The 17,888-nt window shown below is 48.3% G+C and overlaps 1 protein-coding gene across 8 annotated transcripts in view; it reads left to right on the top strand.

The window, feature by feature from the left end:
* Nucleotides 1-17,888, top strand: part of NBEAL2 (neurobeachin like 2) — a 220,973-nt gene that overhangs the window by 146,687 nt on the left and 56,398 nt on the right. For all 8 annotated transcript variants that reach the window (XM_081834115.1, XM_081834113.1, XM_081834111.1 and 5 more), the window contains 9 exons: nt 2,008-2,188; nt 2,516-2,649; nt 3,972-4,131; nt 5,915-6,017; nt 6,839-6,992; nt 8,534-8,692; nt 9,876-10,032; nt 11,487-11,572; nt 16,673-17,419. In XM_081834115.1, the coding sequence (XP_081690241.1) occupies nt 2,008-2,188; nt 2,516-2,649; nt 3,972-4,131; nt 5,915-6,017; nt 6,839-6,992; nt 8,534-8,692; nt 9,876-10,032; nt 11,487-11,572; nt 16,673-17,419 (1,881 nt within the window). The remainder of the gene's footprint in view (nt 1-2,007; nt 2,189-2,515; nt 2,650-3,971; nt 4,132-5,914; nt 6,018-6,838; nt 6,993-8,533; nt 8,693-9,875; nt 10,033-11,486; nt 11,573-16,672; nt 17,420-17,888) is intronic.

Here is a 17,888-nt window from a genome sequence, read left to right as displayed (position 1 = left end):
AGAGACACATGCCTGACTGGCATGTTCTCTCCCTCCTTGTCGATTGTTCAGGATCTTCAAAAGCTTTCTTCAGCCCGAACACCACAGTGACCAATGCCAACAGACACCGGCACACTTAGGGATCCACAGAGTCTTCTCAGTTTGCGTAACAGAACTCAGCAACTCAGCATTTTGGCTAATCTACTTTATTTACATATAAACACACACGGAGCACTGCAACATGGCTCCCTCTCTCTCTAGCATCAGACAGCAAAGAGAAAAAGAACAAAGGACAATAGTCCCACTTCACGGAATACAGGAACACAAACATCCTGTCTCCGTCACTTCCCACTCTGTGGAGGAAAAACACACACCGTCATGTAATAGACAACAATCCCATGACTGCAATCACGGAGCAGGAATTCTAACAGCCAGCTCTGCATAGAGCACATCTTTGGGGATCCTGCCATCTTCCGTTCTGTGGATATGGCCAAGCCATTGTAGAGGCACCATTGCTAAAAACCACTGAGGACGACTAGCCATGATAACTACCTTCTGCTACCTGGAAACCTGAGTTGGCGAGAGAGCATTGCTATGCCCAGGAGCTGCTTGTGGGCTTCCAATGGGCACCTGGTTGGCCACTGGATTAGATGAGCCCAGTGAGGTTCTTCTTGGGCTCTTATGTAAAGCAAGAATGAGGACCCCATGGCCCTGTAGAACTTGATGCGCTCCAGCTTCCATCAACACCTACAAGTACGGCCAAAGATCAGAGATCATTAAAGTTTATGGATTATTTATTATATTTATCTCTCACCTAATCAGTTAGATGCTGGCCCCTGTCCTTCAAGCAATGAAGACCAGCTTCATAACCCACCCCCAGGAAAACTGGTTCTTGGCACCTTTCTGTTTTTTTTTTTTTTAATGTTTATTAAAATTTCAAAAAATTACAAAAGTAAGAAAAAAAATAATAAAACAAAAAATTACAAAAAACTGAAAAATAAAAACAATTAAAAACAAATCAATTTTTCCATAACTTATCTTTCATTTACTTGTTTCCTTGACCTCCTCACACCTCCCTTTTTTGTATTCTAGTTCAGTTAGTTAATTCAGCAAATCCTTTCCATCTTTGTTTTTATCTTAATCATTTATCTTAATATATTGTAACTTTACATTCTCACCTGTTGACAACCCATTTTTACATACTCCTTTATAACATTACTGCTAAAACCACATAACTTCATTCCAGCATCCTTCTAACATTCCTTAATTTTACAATGTTTCTGTAGATAGTCTTTAAATTTCTTCCAACTTTCTTCTACCGATTCTTCTCCCTGGTCTCGGATTCTGCCAGTCATTTCCGCCAGTTCCATATAGTCCATCACCTTCATCTGCCATTCTTCCCGGGTGGGTAGATCTTGTGTCTTCCAATACTTTGCGATGAGTATTCTTGCTGCTGCTGTAGCATACATAAAAAAGGTAATATCCTTCTTTAACACCAATTGGCCGACCATGCCCAGGAGGAAGGCCTCTGGTTTCTTCAGAAAGGTATATTTAAATACCTTTTTCATTTCATTATAGATCATCTCCCAGAAAGCCTTAATCCTTGGGCACGTCCACCAAAGGTGAAAGAATGTACCTTCGGTCTCTTTACATTTCCAGCATTTATTATCGGGCAAATGATATATTTTTGCGAGCTTGACTGGTGTCATGTACCACCTGTAGATCATTTTCATAATATTCCCTCTTAAGGCATTACATGCCGTAAACTTCATACCTGTGGTCCATAACTGTTCCCAGTCAGCCAACATAATGTTATGTCCAACATCTTGTGCCCATTTAATCATAGCAGATTTCACCGTTTCATCCTTCCTGGCACCTTTCTGTCTCATGAGACATTGGAGTCCACCTTCTGGGGTGCAGTCAAATCGCTGTACTAGCAGGGCTTGGGAGAGCACATCTTGGTTTGGAAACCAGCCAGCCTGGGGGAGAGCCCTCCGATGGTTTCACAGGGCTTTATGGTTCTTTCAGGACGTGGTGAATTGCGTCGGTGGAATGGGGGTGCTGCTCCCCCTCCTGGACCAGGTGGCGTCTCAGAGGAAAGAGTCAGAAGACCACCAGGAAACCCACGACTTGGTGGGCCCAGAGTTGACCTCTTCTCGCAACGCCCAGGGCATGGTCATCCCGCTGGGGAAATCTTCCGGTTATCGAGGTATCCAGGGTGAATTTTGTGTCAACCCGTTTGTTTGTTTATTATCAGCCTCTGTTGAACATCACTGGTCACTTTACCACACTGCTCTATAAAGGCTCATTTTTAATGATTGCTTTTAATGAATATTAAAGCTTTGTGGCAGAGGTTTTCAACCTCTTTGAGTCCATGGCTCCCTTGACCAGCTACAGTGGTACCTCGGGTTAAGAACTTTATTCGTTCCGGAGGGCCGTTCTTAACCTGAAACTGTTAGCTCCTGCCAGCCCTCCCTCTCCCACGGGTCAAAGATCCTTTCCTTCAAAACAGTTTTCTTTCCCCCTCCACCCACAGAAGGTAGACTGGAAAGGAACGGGGTAGCTGCATTTCTGCTGCTGATTAAGAACTTCATCCATTGTCACCCAGTCAACCAGGAGAGTCTGGTCCAATGCCAGGGGCCAGCCATCATCGGAGCGCTTCTTCAGAAGGTAAGCGATTTCATGCTGGTGCCAGGCTTGGTGAGATTGATCGGGGTATCTGACTTTTCCAGGTGAAATGTGTTGGCATTTTGCATTTTGGTTAAAGGGGAAATACGAGCTGTAATAAAAGGGAGAATTCGCTAGATGCTGAGGTCCAGGTTTGGGGCAAGTACTCTTTGGTGAGAGGATCCCAGCAGAGATTTAATATCACAAAAGTTTCAGCAAAGCGTAGCGTCGAAATACAGGCTGCTAGACCTTCAAATCTCCCCTTCTCACCTGCTTCCAAAGTTCCCCACTTCCTTTTGCATGGAAAGAGACCACACATTTGGTGAGTTAAAAGTGGTTTACTTACAAACTCTTAGAAGGTCAGGTTTATGTGCTTCTCAGTACAGCAGCGAGAAAACACAGGCAGTGTAATTTAGGTTCCCAAGTGGCCAATGTATCTAAATTATTTGTATAGAAACACAAAGATGGCTTGCTTATAAACCACACAGTCTATTTTATTTTATTTTATAATTTTTACAGAATGATTTTATGTTACAAAAAACAATACAACCATACTATCACTAAATATAATTAAGAAATAAAAATTGCATACATCAATATTTAGTTTGTTATTTGTTATTTACCGTATTATTTCCTCTCAAACATTCCATACAAAAACACACATATGTACAGACACTCACCCACCCACCCACAAAAAATAATAATGAAAGTAAATATTTTTTCCCCTTTTATCTTACAAAATCTTTTCTTCGACTTTTACTTCCTGTCAAGTCCCTTTGCATATGTTTTATCTTACAATCGAATGTACACAAAACAATAAACATTTCTATATAAATTTTCCAATACATTCTGAAAACATAATAAATCCTTAATTGTTGTCCACCTCCTTTTAGTTCCTTTATCACTCGAATGCTAGCACGGGGTTAAAACTATTATTGTATTTTTGAACATATCTTCTATAACTATCCCATTTTCCCTCAATTTTTTGCTTTGAGTTTCCTCTGAGTTTGCTAGTCAATTGAGCCATCTCCACCAATTCCTGTAATTTGATTTGCCAATCTGTTATTTTTGGAGCCTCGTGATCTTTCCATCCCTTGGCCACAAGCATTCGAGCCGCTGCAGTTGCATACAGAATACCTCTCTTAGATTTTTTGGGATCTCTTTATTTAAAATACTTAATAGAAATCCAGCTTAGACTTCTGTATTGTTGGATTTGCAGGGTGGAATGGAAGAACAAAGGGGGAGGGCTAAGTGAAGGCCCAGGTGAGTCCTGGCTGCACCTCTCTTTGACCAGGCAGCCATGATTTATCTTTTCTGCATTGCAGGTCTCCAGCCAGACGATGGACATGAATGTTCTGATGGCTTCTCAAATCCTCATGGAGCAAGTGGCCGCGGAAGGACACAACTTTCTGCTGCACCTCCTGTACCAGTTCCTGCTCTTTGACTTCCGGATCTGGAGCAACAGCGACTTTGCCGTCCGATTGGGTGAGCTTAGACCAGCCCTTGCAGCCCCAGGGACGGACAGGTGGCGTGGTTGAAGCTGTGCACCCGCCACTCGAGTGCTCCTGCTGGTTCAGGGTGTTGTCACCCCAACCCAGTAGAAGGGTGTTTGTGTGGTTGTGTTGCGACAGGCTGCAGTTCAGTGGAAGAGCGCTTGATTCTCGTGCAGATGGTGCCTGGTTCAGTGCCTGGAAACGCCTGGGGGAGACCCTTGCCGTGAAATTCTGGTGAACCACTACCAGCCCGCGTAGAAAATTTTGAGCTTGATGCACCATTGTTCTGGCTTGGTATACAGCAGCTTCCTATAGGGCACTGGTTCTCTTCACTGTAGTATAGGATAGCATCAAGATTATTATTATTATTATTATTATTATTAATAATAATAATTTATTTACAGTGGTACCTTGGGATGCGAACGGGATCCGTTCCGGAGCCCCATTCGCATCCCAAACGGAACGCAAGATGTGATTGCGCATCTGCGCGGGTTGCGTTTCGCCGCTACCGCGCATGCGCGTGATGGCATTGTGAGTGTCTGCGCATGCGCGAGCGGCGGAACCCAGAAGTAACGCGCTCCGGTACTTCCGGGTTGCCGCGGAGCTCAACTCGAACGTGCTCAACCCGAAGCACATTCAACTCGAGGTATGACTGTATACCCATCTGGCTGGGTTTCCCCAGCCACTCTGGGCGGCTTCCAACAAAGTATTAAAATACAATAGTCTGTTAAACATTAAAAGCTTCCCTAAACAGGGCTGCCTTCAGGTGTCTTCTAAAAGTCTGGTAGTTGTTGTTCTCTTTGACATCTGGTGGGAGGGTGTTCCACAGGGCGGGCGCCACCACCGAGAAGGCCCTCTGCCTGGGTCCCTATAACTTGGCTTCTCGCAGCGAGGGAACTGCCAGAAGGCCCTAGGCACTGGACCTCAGCGTCCAGGCAGAATGATGGGGGTGGAGACACTCCTTCAGTTATACTGGGCTGAGGCCGTTTAGGGCTTTAAAAGTCAGCAACTCTACAATTCTATTATTCTATCTGCTTTGGCATGCAGGAGGTCCCCGGTTCAATCGCTGACATTCCCAGGTAGAGCTGCAAGGTAGAGTCCCTGCCTGCAGCCCCAGAGAATCTCAGCTGCCGTTCAGTGTAGACAAGCCTGAGTTAGTTGGACCAGTGATCTGACTTGGCATAGGCAGCTTCCGATGTTCGTGTGGCGCGATTGAAAGTGGCCTTCATGTGGCTCGACACCTGTAATGCCAGGAAACCTTTGGGCAGGTGTTCCGCACACATGGCGCCAGAAAACCTGCCAACTTTGATCTGAGATTAGGCAGCCTGTTTCTCACCTGTGCCGGGCTCTCCTCCCTCATTTTCCAGGGACGCAGATGACACTGTGGTCTAAACCACTGAGCCTCTTGGGCTTGCCGATCAGAAGGTCGGCGGTTCGAATCCCCGCAACAGAGTGAGCTCCCGTTGCTTTGTCCCAGCTCCTGCCAACCTAGCAGTTCGAAAGCACACCAGTGCAAGTAGATAAATAGGTATCACTCCAGCGGGAAGGTAAATGGCGTTTCTGTGCGCTCTGGTTTCCATCACGGTGTCCCGTTGTGCCAGAAGCAGTTTAGTCCTGCTGGCCACATGACCTGGAAAGCTGTCTGTGGACAAACACCGGTTCCCTCGGCCTGAAAGCAAGATGAGCGCCACAACCCCAGAGTTGCCTTTGACTGGACTTAACCGTCCAGGGGTCTTTTACCTTTTACCCTCACTTTCCACCTCCGTGCTTCATAGGTCACATCCAGTACCTGTCGAACGTCATCAAGGACCACAAGCAGAGAATCCGTAGGAAATATGGCGTGCAGTACATCCTAGACTCCATTAGGACGTATTACGGGTGAGTTTGGATATTCTTCTTATATTGTGGGGACAGAGGAAGGAAATACTGTTTGGGGAGCATCCTTGCTGCTGTCATTGTGTACATAAACAATATGTATGCAGGAGTTAACTTCACTCACTTGGTGTGATTTAGTGTTGACCTGCTCTTGTCGCCCTCTTATATTGCAGAAAACTTGGTGGAATGCAATAAAATGTTGGAGAAAGTTGGCCATGTTGGGTAACTCAGTGGAAATAGCTTTGTTGTTGTTTAGTCGTGTCCGACTCTTCGTGACTCCCTGGACCAGAGCATGCCAGGCACTTCTGTCTTCCACTGCCTCCCACAGTTGGGTCAAACTCATGCTGGTAGCTTCGAGAACACTGTCCCACCATCTCGTCCTCTGTCGTCCCCTTCTCCTTGTGCCCTCCATCTTTCCCAACATCAGGGTCTTTTCCAGGGAGTCTTCTCTTCTCATGAGGTGGCCAAAGTCTTGGAGCCTCAGCTTCAGGATCAGTCCTTCCAGTGAGCACTCAGGGCTGATTTCCTTCAGAATGGAGAGGTTTGATCTTCTTGCAGTCCATGTGACTCTCAAGAGTCTCCTCCAGCACCAGAATTCAAAAGCATCCATTCTTTGGCGATCAGCCTTCTTTATGGTCCAGCTCTCACTTCCATACATCACTACACAACCTTCAAGTGTCTGCAGAGTCTCCCCTTGCTCTTCTCCAATATTTTTCTGCATTGATGCCTATTGTTTTGAATTTTCCTGGACCATGTGGACCTCCTGTCTTGACCCAGCAAAGCAAGCCCCTCTAGGTGACCCTCCCTTGCTCTCTCCCCTCCAGGACTTACAAGGAGAAGCCCATCGCAACTGATGACATCAAGACGGTGCAGACGTCCCTCTTCAGCCTGATCAAGGAGTTCTTCTGCAGGAACTTCTCCACTGAGGAGATGCAGAGCACCGTGAACTACCTTGCTGCTGTGAATGATGAGCACCAGGTATGGGAGGGGGGCAGGGAAAGACAGCAAACCTGTTAAGGAAAGGGAACCTCCCCAGGCTAGAGTATTGGAATAGGATAGGGTTTCTCACGCTGTGATCTACAAACCACCAATGGTCCACAAGGTTCATCCAGGTGGTCTGTGGTGTGTATGTGAAACTTTGAAGAGGGGAGATGGCATGTACATTTTATTTTTAATCAGCTTTTGGTTGCTTCTTTTATTTCCTATATTGTATTTCATGATTCTCAATTGCATTTCGATTGCTTCTTTTATGTCCTATATTGTTTTTCAATTTTGAGTCCTGTGGAACAGGAGCCTGGATGGCCTAGCTGGTTAGAGCATGGCGGTGATAACGCCACAGTTGCGGGTTTGATCCCTGTATGGGACAGCTGCATTGCAGGGGGTTAGACTAGATGATCCTCAGGGTCCCAACCCTACAATTCTACAATTTCAAATTGTGGTCCAATATATATGAAAATGAGGAAGCAATAACAATGCGATTTAAAACCGTGCAGCATCTAGCACAGCAGTTTACGACTGCTGCAGCAGGCAGGGGGGTAAATCATTTAAGTGGTCCACCAAGACGCTCAGCAACTGGGGGGGGGGAATTTGGGAACCCCTAGAATAGAAGATTTCAGGCCTCCAGTGCCAGTAGCATCAGCACCAGATTTCCTAGATCCCTGTCCAGCTGTGCCTTCAATAGTGTGTACTAAAGGACAGAAGATTATAGGACGATGCGGCTGAAACTTCCTGCGATTACACAAATTTTAGTTCCCTTTGTCTCGTAACTGGGGGCCACATTTCTAGATCTGCCATGTCGGCCACTCTTTCTCTTCCATGTGTTGGGTGGGGGGCTCCTTTGTTCTATCCATCCTTAAGACAAGATTTTAGAGTCGGCGGCCCTCTGGGTGATTCTGGGTTGCAATTCCCACCACCCCATACCATCTACGGGGGCGACCACCTGGGAACGGCTGACTTGGTGAACTGCTGTATTAACACGATGGACATGGATGTATCACTGGTCTAAACCACCGAGCCTCTTGGGCTTGCCGATCGGAAGGTCGGCGGTTCGAATCCCCATGATGGGGTGAGCTCCCGTTGCTCTGTCCCAGCTCCTGCCAACCTAGCAGTTTGAAAGCACGCCAGTGCAAGTAGATAAATAGGTACCACTGCGGCGGGAAGGTAAACGGCGTTTCCATGTGCTCTGGTTTCCATCACGGTGTCCCGTTGCACCAGAAGCGGTTTAGTCTTGCTGGCCACATGACCCGGAAAGCTGTCTGCGGAGAAACACTGACTCCCTTGGCCTGAAAGCGAGATGAGCGCCGCAACCCCATAGTCGCCTTTGATTGGACTTAACCATCCAGGGGTCCTTTAACCTTTTTACCTTTTACCTACATTGATATATCTAGAGACTCGGGCAGCTCTAACACCCACATTGCTTTCCTCAAGTTATTGTGATTTCGTGCAGCAACCCTGCCTTCTTGCCGACATCTTTCTGTATGTTTCAAGCCTCTTAACCATTCTTCTGCTTTGTCCCGCAGGTCTGCGGAGTGCTGGAGGTGATCCACAGCCTTCTGAAAAGCTCTCCATCCCAGGAGCAGATTTACACGTTCCTCTTTGAACCGGGGAACGTGGAGATCTTTTTCTCGCTGCTCGTCCAGCGGAAGTTCTCGGACGAAGTGCGTGAGAGAATCTTCAAGGTGAGAGAGCTGTTGGGGGCAGGCTTCCTGGGGCTCGCGTGCTCCAGGTTAAGTTTCAGGTTAAGAACAGACCTCCAGAACGAATTAAGTTCTTAACCCGAGGCACCACTGTAACAGGTTTGCCGCGATTGCCGCACGCGCAGAATCTGCTTCTGCCATGCGCAGAAGCGCGCTGCTGCCGAATGCACTTGCGCACAACGTCGCTTCTGCCAGCGACCCAGATCGACTTACGGACGGATGGACCTCCGGAACTGATTATGTCGTTCACAGTAGTGTCCCAAAGGCAGGCTGTCGTTACAGTTGTAGAGAAAAAGTAGTCTGAGCTATGTAGTCTACCGTACAGATTCCATCCTCTTGTAAGGATGAGCCACATGCTGCTGCTAAGAGCCCAGGGAAGAGTCAGAAAGGAAAAATGGGGAAAGGCAATAATAATAATAATATATTATTTATACCCCGCCCATCTGGCTGGGTTTCCCCAGCCACTCTGGGCAGCTTCCAACAAAACACTAAAATACAATAACCTATTAAACGTGAAAAGCTTCCCTAAACAGGGCTGCCTTCAGATGTCTTCTAAAAATCTGGTAGTTGTTTTTCTCTTTGACATCTGGTGGGAGGGCGTTCCACAGGGCGGGTGCCACCACCGAAAAGGCCCTCTGCCTGGTTCCCTGTAACCTCACTTCTCGCAGCGAGGGAACCACCAGAAGGAGCTGGACCTCAGTGTCCAGGCAGAACGATGGAGGTGGAAAAGAGGAAGGTGGCTGCGTGGTTAGCCCTTTTATTGGGTCAGCTACGGTCCAGCCCATCTACCTGGCCGCACACAGGGCAAGGAGCAGTGGCGTAGCGTGGGTGGTGCAGGGGGGGCCGGCCGCACCGGGCGCAACATCGGGGGGGGGGGCGCTGGCACTCTCAGCTCTCTGCCCCTACTAAAATCCACGGGTTAGGGGGCGCAAATTACTTGCCTTGCCCCGGGTGCTGACAACCCACGCTACGCCACTGGCGAGGCTCCAGAGCAGGTAAGACAGGAAGTCCTCTCTGTCTGGAGCAACATTCCCCTGTGTGTCCACTCTAGGAAAACAGGAAATGTTGTATTTGACTGCTTCCGTAATGGTACATCCCACAGTTATGGTGTGGGTGGGTTCCCATTCTCACGGGATGCTAGCTTCCTCGTCCTTGTTCCACACAGATCCTGTACAAAATGCTGAAGTACGAGAAGATGAACGAACGGAGCAAGCAGCGTCTGAAGCTGAAGGACGTCGGCTTCCTGGGGTTCATCTCATACCTGAACGACATTCCGGTTTCCATGCTGATCCGGTACCTTTGGGAGCAAGTGATTGGGCCAGGTAAGGCCCAAGGAAGCATGCGGGTGGCGCTGTGGGTTAAACCACAGAGCCTAGGACTTGCCGATCAGAAGGTCGGCGGTTCGAATCCCCACGATGGGGTGAGCTCCCGTTGCTCGGTCCCTGCTCCTGCCAACCTAGAAGTTCGAAAGCACACCAGTGCAAGTAGATAAATAGGTACCGCTCTGGCGGGAAGATAAACGGCGTTTCTGTGCGCTGCTCTGGTTCGCCAGAAGCGGCCACGACTGGACCTGATGGTCAGGGGTCCCTTTACCTTTAAGGCCCAAGGAAGGCGGTTCAGAAACTTCACCTGGTGCAAAATTCAGCGGCCAGGTTGCTCACCATTTAAGGATATTGCACTGCACTGGCTGCCAATTAGTTTCCAAGCTGTGCTGGTTTTGACCTATAAAGCCTTAAACAGCTCAGGACCTGACACTTAAAGATACACAATGTAGGCGCCAGGCGGGCCTCCCTGGGGAGAGCAGCCCACAAGCAGGGAGCCACCACAGAAAAGGCCCTGTTCTCATGTTGCCACCCTTCGGACCTCTTGTGGAAGAAATACATCTTTTGAGAGCCACTGCCCTAGATAATCCCAGTGTCCGCCCCCCCAAGGGGGCAGTCCTTCCTACTTTGGGAACTGTTGAGACAGTATCGGACTAGGACCCGGGAGAGACCAGGGTTCGAATCCCCAATTGGCCGTGAAGCTCCCTGCGTGATCTAGGGCCCATCGCTCACTTTCAACTTCACCTACCGTATTTTTCGCTCTATAGGATGCACTTTCCCCCCTCCAAAAATTAAGGGGAAATGTGTGTGTGTGTCCTATGGAGCGAATGCAGGCTCCTTGGCTTCAGCGAAAGCAACGCGAAGCCTCCGAAGCACAGAGGGAGCGCTCCCTCTGCGCTCCGGAGGCTACGCGTTGCTTTCCCTGAAGCCTGGAGAGCCAGATGGGTCGTGGCTATTTGCCTTTGGGGCGCAGCAGGAACTCGCGCTGCGCTCCAAAGGCTTCGGGGTTAGCTGCGCAAAGCCTCCGCAGGGCAGCAGGGTGCCTTCACCCCGCTGCCCTGCAGAGGCATCTCAGGCTGTCGCAGAAGCCAGAACAGCGAGATGGAGTGCTGTGCAGCACTCCCTCTAGCTATTCTGTCTTTTGGATGGCCCCGCGAAGCCTCCGCAGGGCACAGACTCCCCGTTCCCTGCGGAGGCTTTGCGCAAAGCTAGACCAGCTATCCCAGCGGCTATCCCAGAAGCCAGATCCCTCTTGCTGTTCTGGCATCTGGGATTCAGATTTTTTTTTTTCTTGTTTCCTCCCCCCAAAACTAGGTGCGTCCTATAGAACAAAAAATACGGTACCTCGCAGGATTGTTGTGAGGCTAAAATGAGGGGGGAGGAACCATTGAGCACCCTGCTGTTTCCTTTTGCTCCAGTCAAGACTGTGTTCTGCTGACTTGCTTTCTCCCCAGACACCCCGAACTACAAGGATTTGTTGGCCGTGATCTACCTCTCGCACCGGGCAGAACTGACAGTCAGGCTGGACATCTGCAGAGAGGTGAGGGGTGGAGCCAGGATCTTACCAGCTCCCGGGATGCTTCATCCGGGCAGGGTGAAACAGCCCAGTGCACACGAAAAAGCATGCAAAGGAGCCTTGCGCAGAGTCAGGCCATTGGGCCTTTGGAGCCGCTGGAATCTGCTCTGACTGGCAGCCGCTGTGCAGGGTCTTAGGCAAAGAACTGCCAGTGGGAGATGCCAACTTGTAGAGTTGGCAGAGACCCCAAGGGGACACCCAGCTCTCTCCCGCCATTGCCAGGTTTGAATTGAATTGTTTATCTATTTCCCGGCACCACGCATTAGTGCATAAGTGCGTGCCAGGGGAGGGACACTTGTGTTCAGAAGCATTGCTGCTTGCAACTAGGCAGAGCACAGCCGTCATGGCTAATTCTGGGAATGGAGTTGAGAGATGACCTAACTTGGGGAGAAAACAGCAAAGACCTGATGAAGAGAGCACAGCAGAGGTTATATTTTCTGAGAATTCTCCGGAAAAACAATCTCTCAAAGGACTTGTTGATGGCATTTTACCATTGTGCTGTTGGGAGTGTATTAACTTTTGGTCTGTGTGTGTGGTTTGGGAGCTGCACGGCCAGGGAAAAAACAATGCTGTCCAGGGTTGTAAAGACTGCAGAGAGAATAATTGGGTGCACTCTTCCCACCTTGGATCAAATCTACGCTTCCAGGTGCCATAAGAAAGCTGCAGAGATAGCACAGGATAGTGCGCACCCCGGAAATGATCTCTTTCAGCTTCTACCTTCTGGAAGAAGGTACCGGGTTATAAAGGCCAGGACTAGCCGCCTGAGAAACAGTTTCTACCCAAATGCAATTTTGGTTTTAAATGCAGTGTAAGATAGACAGTCTCTCTCCTGCCCACCTAGCAGTTCAAAAGCACAAAGCGCAAGTAGATAAATAGGTACTACTCCAGTGGGAAGGTAAACGGCGTTTCTGTGCGCTGCTCTGGTTCGCCAGATGAGCGCCGCAACCCCAGAGTCGGCCATGACTGGACCTAATGGTCAGGGGTCCCTTTACCTTTTTAAGGTAGTCGATGTGTGAGTATATTGTATTCAGTTATGGGGTATCAGAGTTTTTAGGGGCTAACCAGGCTGGGATAGCAGGCTTGTGGGTTTTTGAATGACTGATGTAGATTTTTTCCCAATTTCACTGTTCTGTATGGGACAATGACAATAAAGATTATCGTATCGTATCGTATCGTAATAGAAACCGATAGCCCTCTCCTCTGCGAATCTCTCTAACGCTCTTCAAGGCAGGATTGTGAAAAGCACAGCTGTAATGCTATCGCCAAACTACTTCACAGACGCATTTGCACCAGGCAGAAATCTAAATGCGCACCCCCCCCCCCCCGCTCACACCAGGACTGGCCTGGGACATTTCAGGTGGCAACCTCCTCTCTTGCCAGGGAAGAAGGGTCGAGGGAAGATCTGCATCAGCGACAAGGGGGAAATAAAGTGTCTGGGGAGGCCTGACCAGATGGGTGGGGTATAAATAATAAATTGTTATTGTTATTTTATAAAGAGCTGGAATGGGGGAAAACTTGGGAGGAGACCAGCAGCACCTCCTGTTCTCCAAGAGGCCCCTGTAGAGGCAGCATTGGGGAGGGGAGGTAGCCAGGGAATCATAGAGTGGGGAGGGACCCCAAGCGATCATCTAGTCCAACCCCCTGCAGTGCAGAAATCTCAGCTAAACCATCCATGACAGATGACCATCCAACCTCTGCTTTAAAAAACCTCCGACGGAAGGAGGGTTCACCACCTCCCAAGGGAGACCGTTCCACTGTTGAATGGCTCTTGCTATCATAAAGTTATTCCGGATGTTTAGTCGGAATCTCTTTTGTTCCTATCTTTTAGGCTTATCTACACTTTGTCACTGTCAGAAAGTTCTTCCCGGTGTTTAGTCAGAATCTCCTTTCTTGTAACTTGAAGCCATGGGTTCGAGTCCTGCTCTCCGGGGAAGGAGAAAACAAGACAGCAGCAGATCTGGCCTCCAAGGGACATTGTAGAAAATAATGTGGGTGTGAGCCGATCGCAACCATCTGCCCGTAGCTGGCTCTAGAAATCAGGCCGACAGAGGGTGAAAGCGTCGGATTACACTCACGAAAATATTCTATAGTATTTTGGGCAGATAATAAGAATACTTTTTTATTTATACCCCGCCATTCCCAGTTCAAAAACTGGGCTCAGGGCGGCTAACAACAAATTTAAAACACTTAATTGTAAAAGCAGCATAAAATCCAGTATAAAAACATGAATAACAATAAAATTCAAAATTCAGAAATCAATTTAGGGGAAATAAGCATTAGATAATCCCCAGGACTAGCTGGCTGAATTGGTCCCACTTGGGCCAGCGAGGAGGCCAGGGGAGAATTAGCTGTGGGGTCTCAGAGCAGGTAATCTTCATAAAAGGGGAGGGGGAGGGAAGAGAAGGGAAATAAAAGATCAGGCTGAATTCAAATTAAAGGCCAGGCGGAATAGCTCTGTCTTACAGGCCCGACGGAAGGAGGTTAAATCCTGAAGGGCTCATAGGACAGAGCATTCCACCAGGTTGGAGCCATCACTGAGAAGGCCCTGGCCCTGGTGGAGGATAGTCTGACTTCCTTAGGGCCCGGGACCTCTAAACTATGGTTATTTATGGACCTTAAGGTCCTCTGCGGGGTAGACCAGGAGAGGCGGTCCCATAAATACGAGGGCCCTGAGATAGCATTCCTTTGAGGCCAAATCTGCTGCCCCTTGTGGATCCTGCCGCCTGAGGCGGTCATATCATGGGTGGACCGGCCCTGCCTCTCCCTCTCTCTCTCTCTCTCTCTCTCTCTCTCTCTCTCTCTCTCTCCTCTCTCTCTCTCTCTCTCACACACACACACTCACTCAGCATCCCCTTACCGTATTTTTCGCTCCATAAGACGCACCTAGTTTTTAGAGGAGGAAGGGGGGAAAGTCCCATTTTTGGGGTGATCATCTCACAGTTGTGCAGCTTCTTTTGCAAAAGGGAAAAGTCCCTTTTTTTGAGGATAAGCTCAAAATCCTGTTTTTATGGGGTTCAACTCACAGTTCTGCAGCTTCTTTAGGAAAGGAAATGGAGCCATTTCTACAGTTTGCAGACAGATAATCTAATCAGCCAGTCACATGTCACTGGGGAAACAAACAGCCTCCGTCTGCAGAACATTCAACAATGGAGGCCTGGGCAAGGGCAAACTTTTAAAAACTTCCCTAAACAGGGCTGCCTTCAGATGTCTTCTAAAAGTCAGGTAGTTGTTTATTTCCATGACATTTGATGGGAGGGCGCCACCACCGAGAAGGCCCTGTGCCTAGTTCCCTGTAACTGCACTTCTCGCGGGGAGGGAACCGCCAGAAGGCCCTCGGACCTGGACCTCAGTGTCCGGGCAAAACAATGGGGAGACTATGATCTATATAAATCTGTATTTAAAAAATGGCAGTGACCTACCCAGAGTGGTGGAGCTTTTTTTGAGGGAGCGTGGAGGGTGGATACATTCATTCCACATCTTCTTTAATCACGAGATCAAAAGGTATCCTGCGATCGACCGCAATCTCCAGGGAATCCACCTGTCAACCAGTTGGACATCGTTGGGTTATAGTACCGTATTTTTCGCTCCATAAGACGCACCTGACCATAAGACACACCTAGTTTTTAGAGGAGGAAAACAAGGGAAAAAAATATTCTGAACGAAACAGTGGATGTTTGATTTTTGTGGTTCATGCTATGGCAGCCTCCTTTATCGCTAGAGTCCCTTATCTCCCCTCCCGATCGCTTGCCGATCAGCTGCTCAGCGGCTTTGTTTCAACACCGCCTTCCCTCTTTCTAAAAATAAAAAGCACGATCTGCTTTTCACCCCTGGGCAATTTGGCTGCAGGGACCTCACATTCGCTCCATAAGACACACAGACATTTCTCCTTACTTTTTAGGAGCAAAAAAGTGTGTCTTATGGAGCGAAAAATACGGTAATAATAATAATAATAATAATAATAAATGTTATTTATATCCCGCCCTCCCCAGCCGAAGCCGGGCTCAGGGCGGCTAACAACAATCAAAATAATCCAACGTTCTAAAAACATTTCATTATAATATTTTTTGTGGGCTGGATCTAGACTAAATCAGTTGCACTGAAATCGTTATGACTAACTTGTTCCACTGATTTCAGTGAGAATTAAGTGCAACTGAATTAGTCTGAATTCAACCCGTTATAAATATGTAACAACTACACACAAGTACACATCTTCACAAGTCATGCGATTGGCAGTGTCTAAAAAAATCAGTTACTAACTTTCAAAAACATTTAAATATCTACGGTATTTAAACACAGTGTCTTCTAATTCCTTGTAAGAAAAGTACGCTGTAAACATCTTTACCCTTATGTCATGCCTTGTTAGCTAAGAAACAGGATGGGATCCCTTTTGCAACCATTGGTGAAATGTCTCGGGTCCCAAAAATGTTACATTCCGTAAGTAAAGCACAAGTCTATTATTATAACATTTTTGGGACCCGAGACATTTCACCAATGGTTGCAAAAGGGATCCCATCCTGTTTCTTAGCTAACAAGGCATGACATAAGGGTAAAGATGTTTACAGCTGTCAGCTGCTTTCGGAATAAAACAAAACAGAGCTACACTAAAAAAAAAATATGTCCAAAAATAAGGCCTCTGAAATAAATATTTCCATTCTTTTTAAAAAAGATAATAAAATTGTACATCACATGGGCATTGTAGGTATAAAATAAAAATTGCTCTAAACCATTCTGGATGACGTTTCTGAAGTGAAGTGGCCTAGATTTTGCTTTTGCCGTCGTCCTCTGTTGTTCTTTGGGCATTTCCGAGTTATGCACATCACAATTGCAACAAGTTTTATCTCTGTGGGCAGGTGAATGGTGATGTTGTTGCAGAAATCTGTATAGCAGCATTCTGTCTTGGTTATGTTCTTAGAACTGTGGCAGAAGATTTGTGCTTTCAGTTGTGGTATGCCCACCAAGTTGGGCCAAGCTCAACATCTGCAACATCTTTGGTCAACATCTGCAACAGCTGCCAGCTCACCTGCCCTTGCCTGGATGCCAACGGCTCCCCTTTTTCTCTTCCAGCTCTTTCGCCTGATCTACAAGCCGCAAGACCCGGCCAAGCAGACGGTCCGGCAGCTGGCCAAACTGGCCGGCTGGCAGGACACCCTCACCAAGCTCTACGTCAAGGAGTCCTACGAGTCGCGCCAGCACAGCCTGTCGGGCTCGGCCAACGGCGGAGGCAGCCTGGATCTCCCGAAGGCCTCGGACCAGCCGGGCGCAGAGGCCGGGAAGGAGCCCTCCAGCTCCGCACCCCCTTCAGCCTCCGACCTCCAGGATCTGGATGTCTTCCTCCCGTTGGGCTACGAGGCCTCGGACCCGGAGCTGTCGGAAGGCTTTTCGGACCACTCGGTCTCGCCCACCAGCAGCCAGAGGGGCAAGGCTTTCCCGACATACGGCTTCAAGTCGTTCGACTCCTCCGACCTGGCCAGCCACTCCTCTTCCAACACCATCGACGCTCCCGGGGCCACGGAGGCCCCCCAAGCGGGGGACACGCTCCCGGCCGACAGGGTCTACCACCCGCTGTCTCCCTTCTCCATGTCTCCATTCGACCTCGGCCTGGATTTGGGCAGCACCAGCTCGGCCACCACAGCCGAGAGCGGAGACCAGACGCCCGTGAGCCTGCCGGGGACCCCGTCGCCACTGGAGAACTTCAAGCCCTTCCCGGGGACACGGGTAAGGAAGAGCTCCAGCCTCTCTAACGTACTGGACGACACCAGCTACCAGGATACCTTGCCCAGTGACAGCATCTCCAACACCAGCAACCCTCAGGTGAGCCTCTTTCCTCTCCATCTTCCTGTGTGAGGTGTTGAGACAGCTTCCCTAAACATACTTACGGATATCGTATTTGTCTGATCCTAAATACAATTATCTAAAACTAAGCTAGCATTAGAAAAAATCAGAAAGTGTAATTCTGTTTCTGGGAGTCTCTGAATCCCAGGAATCGAAATTTGGGTAGGACCGCTGTCAGACCAATGTTAGTGTCGCTTTAGAAGTCAAAATACCAAACGATCTGTTTCTAGCATAATAAAAAACACACGGCTTATTTGTGAGATGAAGTGCATATGAGTTAAATGAGATTTATCCTTCTCTTGCAAGAATATATTATTTCTCTGGCGCTAGAATTGCTTTACTTTGAATCTTTGCGTTCTTTTTATTGTGCAAAGGTCAGTAATGTGACAAAATAACTCCTCCCCCCAATAAAAAATAAAAAATAAGTCTCAAACGCAGCAGCTTTCCT

This window comes from Podarcis erhardii (assembly GCF_964252035.2).
Source record: "Podarcis erhardii genome assembly, chromosome: 12".
Classification (NCBI taxonomy): domain Eukaryota; kingdom Metazoa; phylum Chordata; class Lepidosauria; order Squamata; family Lacertidae; genus Podarcis; species Podarcis erhardii.
This window is presented reverse-complemented; position numbering and strand designations above follow the sequence as displayed.